This window comes from Crocuta crocuta, unplaced genomic scaffold, assembly GCF_008692635.1.
Source record: "Crocuta crocuta isolate KB4526 unplaced genomic scaffold, BGI_CrCroc_1.0 scaffold167, whole genome shotgun sequence".
Classification (NCBI taxonomy): Eukaryota; Metazoa; Chordata; class Mammalia; order Carnivora; family Hyaenidae; genus Crocuta; species Crocuta crocuta.
Window position 1 is genome coordinate 6564047 of NW_027532406.1, and position 7533 is coordinate 6571579.

At 40.2% G+C, this 7533-nt stretch overlaps 1 protein-coding gene across 3 annotated transcripts in view; it reads right to left on the reverse strand.

Moving 5' to 3' along the window:
* Positions 1 to 7533, reverse strand: part of VPS26A (VPS26 retromer complex component A) — a 28178-nt gene that overhangs the window by 20458 nt on the left and 187 nt on the right. The window contains exon 1 of one of the 3 annotated variants that reach the window (XM_077778564.1): positions 7342 to 7523. The exons of 1 other annotated variant lie outside the window; for it this stretch is intronic. In XM_077778564.1, the coding sequence (XP_077634690.1) occupies positions 7342 to 7443 (102 nt within the window). In that variant the 5' untranslated portion in view covers positions 7444 to 7523. Of the gene's footprint in view, positions 1 to 7295; positions 7315 to 7341; positions 7524 to 7533 lie in introns of those variants that run through there. One more of the 3 variants, XM_077778566.1, reaches the window with a different exon arrangement.

Consider the following 7533-nt stretch of genomic DNA (forward strand, 5'->3'; position numbering starts at 1 on the left):
ATAATCAATTACTAACATATACCAGAATCTAAAAGAAATATTTTTTTAAAAGTTTAATTATTTGAGGGGCGCCTGGGTGGCTTAGTTGGTTAAGCGTCTGACTTTCACTTAGGTCATGATCTCGCGGTTCGTGGGTTCGAGCCCCGCATCGGGCTCTGTGCTGACTGCCAGCTCAGAGCCTGGAGCCTGTTTCAGTCTGTGACTCCCTCTCTCTCTGACCCTCCCCTGCTCATGCTGTCTCTATCTCTCCTAGAAATAAATAAAACATTTAAAAAAATAAAAAATAAAAAATAAATAAAAGTTTACTTATTTGAGAGAGAGCACACAGAGGAGGGGCAGAGAGAATCCTAAGCAGGTTCCATGCTGTTAGCATGGAGCCCAATGTGGGTTTCAAACGTACAAACTGTGAGATCATTAGCTGACCAAAAATCCAGAGACAGACACTCAACAGACTATACCACCCAGGCACCCCTAAAAAATTAGTTCTTAATATCTGGATTTGAAAGCCACCTTTATTCTTCTGTGTGGCTCTTTCACACAGCAGGACTCATACAACCCAAATAAGTGTATAAATCCAAATGAATTATTACAATGTACTACTTACTGTAAAATATACTGCTCTATGGGTCTGAATAGGATGTGTTGCACTGTGTAAGCTCTTGGAATAAATAAAACTGACTCTAGTGAAAGAGACTGATTAAATTTCTGTGGATTTTTCCAAAGAAAATGTATAAGCTGGGGCATCTCCACTGCTCAGTTGGTTAAGCATCCGACTTCAGCTCAGGTCATGATCTCGCTGCTGGTGGGTTCGAGCCCTACATTGGGCTCTGTGCTGACAGCTGAGTCTGGAGCCTGCTTCAGATTCTGTGTCTCCCTCTCTCTTTTTCTCTGCCCCTCCTCAGTTCACACTCTGTCTCTCTCTCTCTCAAAAATAAATGAACATTAAATAAAAAAAATGTATAAGCCTTGTTCTGTAAATCCTGAGTATGACAGAAATATAAGGGACAAAGTTCAATTGCTTATGAATTCCACAACACATTAGTTGGTAATAATATAGACTCCATTAGCAGTTCCAGTACCAGATATAGCTGAGGATTATTTTTGTCATGAAAGAAAGCCAGTCTTCTACTCTTTTTTAAAATGTACATGGAGTGGGGCGCCTGAATAGCTCAGTCGGTTGAGCATCCAACTCTTGATTTCAGCTCACGTCGTGATCCCAAAATTGTGGGATGAACCTCGTATCAGGCTCTGTTCTGGGGATAGGGCCTGCTTAAAATTCTCTCTCCCCCTCGTCCTCTGCCTCTCTGCCTCTCTCTAAAATAAAAAAAAATAATAATAAGGGGCGCCTGGATGGCTTAGTCGGTTAAGCATCCGACTTTTGCTTAGGTCATGATCTTGCGGTTCGTGGGTTCGAGCCCCGCATCGGGCTCTGTGCTGACTGCCAGCTCACAGCCTGGAGCCTGTTTCAGAGTCTGTGACTCCCTCTCTCTCTGACCCTCCCCTGCTCACACTGTCTCTCTCTCTCTCCTAGAAATAAAAAAAAAAAAAAACATTAAAAAAATAATAATAAAATTTACATGAAGAACCATCTCCTGTCAATCTATATCCCTTCTTAGTCTGCCTTACACAACCACAGTAATCTCTTAAAAACATAAACCTGACCATATTCTGTTTAAAATCCTTCAACAGGCTGGTCAGAATACAAACTGAAACAACTACTTTAGAAAACAGGTGGCATTATCTGATAAAGCTAAAAATATATATATCCCATGACCCAGCAATTATGCCCCTAGATATCTACCTTAAAGAGAAACTCTTACACATGAACAAGGCAACAAATGTAAGAATGTTAATAGTATCATGGTTCATAATATCTCTAAATAGGAAACAATTCAAATATCCATCATCAAGAGAATGGGTACATAAGTTTTAGTCCATTATTCATACAACAGGCAAAGGAATAAGACACAACTATACACAAGGATGACTCACACACTAATATTGAAATTTTGAGGCCAGACACAAAAAGAATACACACGCAATATGATTCTATTTATTGAAAAGCCAAAAACATGTAACATACACTTTAGTATTAGAAATCAGGAAGTGGTTAGAAGAGAGCACAGAGGGAGCTTCTAGAGTGCTAGTTATGCTGTGTTTTTTTATCTGAGCACTTCATACACAGGTTCATTCACTTTGTGAAAATACATCAAGCTGTTTTTGTACACTTTTCTGTACTTCACTGTTACACACACACACACACACACACACACACACACACACACACACACACTGTATTCCCTAACGTGGCCTACATGTATCTGGCTCTACCCATATCTCCAACTACTCCAGCCTCAAATTATCCAGGTTAATCAAATTTGCCAGTTTCCTTCTCATCCTAGACCAAGTATCCTTTACCTAACTAATTCATCCTCTGAGTCTCAGTCTGACTCATTTCCATAAAGAGGCCTTCCTTTCCTTCCTAATAGAAACTAGAGTCTCCAAATTTAGGCCTCCCAACACCACGTAGTTTTACTTCATCATTTATTATACTGTGTGCTTATTCAATGCCTGACTCCCTGACTGAACTGTACACTCCATGAGGACAGATACCTTATCCTTTGCTCATCACTGAAGACACAGTAGCTAGCGGTAGTATGTGGCATTTAGTAGAAAGCATTCAAATATATACTGAATGTTAAATTAATATTGAATAAAACACATCTTGTCCTGGGGATCCTGGGTGGCTCAGTAAGTTGAGTGTCCAACTTTGGCTCAGGTCATGGTCTCACAGTGTGTGAATCTGAGCCCCACACTGGGCTCTATGCTGACAGCACAAAGCCTGCTTCAGATCTTCTGTCTCTCTCTCTCTGCCTTCCCTCTCTCAAAAATAAAGTTTTTTAAAAACTTAAAAAAAATTAAAAATAAACAAAATTAAAAACACATACTGTCCTGATAATAAAAAATAGATACAAGGAGTGCCTGGATGGCTCAGTCGGTTAAGCGTCCAACTTCAGCTCAGGTCATGATCTCACAGTTCGTGGGTTCAAGCCCTGCGTCGGGCTCTGTGCTGACAGCTAGCTCAGAGCCTGAAGCCTGTCTTCAGATTCTGTGTCTCCCTCTCTCTCAAAAATAAAAACATTTTTTAAAATTAAAAAAAAATAGATACAAAAGAAAGGAGTTAAATCTGGAATACTTGGTCAAACTAGCCCTCCCCCAAAAAGTTAGCATTGGTGCAGTAGCTAAGTCTAGAGCAAGGAACTTCCATCAAGCCTCAGTTCTGTCCTCAGGTGGCAGAGTAACAGCAAGCAAGCTAATAATTCTCTTAAAATGCATGGTGATACCATGATCAAAGAAGACGGTGTTTTCCTAAATTCTGAGCTTGCTTGTTTTTATTAATCCTATATTAACAAAAAGACTGTGATTTCAGGGTGCCTGGTGGCTCAGTCAGTAAAGTGTCTGACTCTGGTTTCCACTCAGATCATGATCTCAGTTTGTGAGTTCAAGCTCCACATCCAGCTCAAATCTATAGTGCAGAGCCTGCTTGGGATTCTCTCTCTCCCCTCTCTCTCTGCCCCATCCCACTTGTGCTCTCTCTCTCTCTCAAAATAAATAAACTTAAATAAAACCAAATGGGCATGTTTAAAAAAGATGGTAATTTCAAGAAATCCACTCAAAGAATTGCCAGATTTCTATTTTTGACATACTATAAAAAATAAACAGTATTTTTTCCTTTCAACAATGTTTTAATCTTTCCTGGCACCATTACAAATAACAAAGTCCATTTTAACCCAAAAAACTAATTTTAATCAGAAAACAATTCTGAGGGGCGCCTGGGTGGCTTAGTTGGTTAAGCGTCCGACTTTCGCTTAGGTCATGATCTCGCGGTTCGTGGGTTCGGGCCCCGCGTCAGGCTCTGTGCTGACTGCCAGCTCAGAGCCTGGAGCCTGTTTCAGAGTCTGTATCTCCCTCTCTCTCTCTGACCCTCCCCTGCTCACACTGTCTCTCTCTCTCCTAGAAATAAATAAAAATATTAAAAAAAAAAAGAAAACAATTCTGAACTTAGAATGAAAAACATCAATGATAGGTCACATGCACTGTCCCTTCCTAGTTAGCATTCATACTCCCCAGTTTTAAATTTACAACTTGCTCAAAATGGTCTATGTTCTCCTAAGGGCTACAGATATGACAATGTACAGCAGCTCAAAATCAGTCTGCTGATATTTACTAATTATCAACTAGGTGCAAACTACTGAGCCAGCCACGGTGGCAGGAAGGGGGTGAGGGGGGTGGGAGGAGCAATTTTGAAAGGGTAGAAGACAACAACCTCATTTAAGATAAAAAAAGAAGCAGGAAAATAAAATTCAATTTTCTCATTCCCCTTTAATATTTACCAGGGCTGCTTCCAGGAAAAATGAGATTTGAAAACCACAAAAATTCTTTTACAAATAAAAGCAAATATTATGGTAACTTTTCCCACATATGGATATTTAACACACAGAGATGAACTTAGGATTTGAAAGCTGACACTGAAAGATCAAAATTAAAAAATAACAATCAAAATTGCCACTAATTAAAATGGTGTCAAAGAGGGGTGCCTGGGTGGCTCAATCAGTTATGCTAGGCGACTGACTCTTGATTTCAGTACAGGTCATGATCTTGCAGTTCGTGAGATTGAGCCTGTATGGGGCTCTACACTGAGAGTGTCCAGCCTGCTAGGGATTCTCTCTCTCCCTCTCTCTGCCCCTCCCCTGCTCACGCTCGCGGGTCTTGTAAAACTTCACAATTAGCTAAATATAATTAATCAGTAAGTCTTATTTTGACATGATAGGTAAAAATTAAAAATTCCAACACACTAAAAATGTGAAAGCTACACGTTATCCTCTATATGCATCTCTGTATCCTCTGTACCCATTAAGTGTTTCATAACTAAAAATTTAAAAAGTAAACTTACTTTTCAGCATAATCAAAACACTAAGATGAGGACAGATTAGATTTTTTTTTAAAAGCCTAGTTATAGCAAACGCAGAAGGATAACAGACTGAGTAATAAACTGTAATACTTTAGCAAGATTAAGTGAACAACACCGTGAGAATTTAGCACCAGGTTAACATCCAGTTTTTTACACGAGGATACATCAAAAACAAACTAGTCTTATCAAAGGCCTCCAGAAAATTGTCAATGTCTTACAATAAACAAGTAGACAGCAGAGAGAAAAAATAGCTGAGGAAAAAGTTTGTCTTTTTTCTTTTTCTTCTTTTACTATTATTTTTTGTTTATGTATTTTTGAGAAAGACAAAGCACGAGTGAGGGAAGGGCAGAGAAAGAGAGGGAGAGACAGAATTCAAAGCAGGCTCCAGGCTGTTGGTACAGAGCCCAATGGAGGGCTGGGGGCCTCAAACCCACGAACCTTGAGATCATGACCTGAGCTGAAGTCAGATGCTTAAGTGACTGAGCCAACCAGGCGCCCCTTTCTTTTCCTTCTAAAAGGAGTTTGAAAGAAAAAAGATTGGTCTACCCAAGTCTTGCTTTTGAAGTTTTTATCATCACAAGGTACGCATCTTCTGTCATTTCTAACAAAAAGTCATAAAATTAAGATCTTTTTAAAATTATTCACATTAAATTTTAATAATTCTCCTGATATGTAAAGAAATCAAAATACATAACTGACAGGATGGGGAAGACTAGGAGGTGGAAAGGGAATGAAAACTGTAAAGAAGGTTAGTATACATTAACATAGACTTTTTTTTTGCTGAAATTACAGAAGAGATGTTTTAAAGTGAAAAACCACTCAGTTCTCCTGGCGAAGATATCTTCAAGTGAGCATTTAGAATGAGATTTTCAGGAGCAATATTAGACAACAATATACAAGTCCAAACTCTTCGGTAGCCTTCAAACAGCTAACCTGCAATATACATGACTATTAAAAGATTACAGCATTGTTTTTACAGTGTTCTAATTGTGGCCTAGGCCTCCTATCACCTTTAGGTGAATTTAAGATTTATCATATAATTCATAAACCCATATTGAGCATTAGCACCCAGCAAAATTACATGTGAATATGTTAAAAGTCAACAAACTTTTTAGCCTTTCACTACTTCCAATGGATGTAAAGAAATGCAACTCAAGGTGAGTAGATAGGGAGGCTCTCAAAATTTACACAAGCAATGAAACAGCAAATTTTCTTGCATAGATTATATTTAGGTCCATCTCAGTGTTATAAAGCTTTACAGATTAGTTTATATTTGATGAGTAAATTGAAAATAAATTGCTCTTAATCTATTCAAAAGTTTATCAAAAGTAATAATTTTAAAAATAAGCAAAAAATAGGAGGGCCTTTTAGATCTTCTTGGCAAATTATATTCAATTAAAGAAGACCTCCCTAACTCCCTGACTAGACAAGGTCTCCTTTTTAGATTTATCACAACTGTAATTTCCACATTAAATAATTTACACAAATGGATGTTTTCCTCCCTCTAGACTGTAAGCTACAAGAGACCAAGGCCTGTTTCAGTCTTGCTCGTGGCCCCTGGCCAGCCTAAGTAATTATTTGTTGCTTGAAAAAAAAAAGGGCCCCCAGTTGAAGAATGAATAAGTCTGAATATGTCTGTCTTTACTTTTCTGATTTTAGTTAAATCAACACAACTTCTGAGTTTAAAATGTACTTATTCAAAACAATTTTTTTTAATATTTTTTAAACAAAGCTAGCTGCTTCTTCAGCCAAAACTCTCAAGCAGCTTACTGAACCAGTGAGCTCTCGGAAAGCTAATAGTATCAGGAGAGCACACAGTAGGCGCTCAACTTACACTTGCTAAATGAACGAACGCCATAAAGTGAGCCGAATGAGATCCAATCTAGAGATGGCCAACACACACAAAGTTAAATGCCTGTGCTTCCCACTAACTGGTTAGAGTACTCTGATTTCCCTCCCTTCTGTGTTCCCTAGGCCATTTCAACATCCCGAAGCGTTAAGTTTCTAGAAAATGGCTTGGGGAAGGAAAGGAAATGAGAGCCAAAGCTTAAACTAGCCACCACAAAACCAGTGTCTTGAATTAAAATCATCACACTTCAACGCCCTTTCCTTTTTCTCCCCCATTCTACAAGTGTCAACATCAAGGCTGAACTGGGGTCAGGACATCGAAGAATGTCACCACATCGAGATTAAAAAGAAACACACACACACACACACACACACACACACAAACGGAGTTTATCAAGCTCGTGACACCCTGAGAGTGACCCAGTACCCTCCACCCCCACCAGCCCGGAACTGGGGGACTCCCGGGTCACTCCACCTGAAGGGAAGCCAGGCTGTCCGGAAGGCGCGGAGGGACTGGCTACCTTGGAAGGGGAGGCGGCGCTGAGCCCCCGCAGAGGCGGGGTCCGAGTCCCCAGCCAGGGCCCCCACAGCCGGTCCAGGAAGGCGGGCAGAGGCTCCGACATGGCCAGGAGAGCGCGCAGCCGCCCGCAGGTGCTCGGGCCTCTGCGAAACCGGGAAGAGGCGGCCCCGCCCGCCCTTCCCCGCCCCCGGGG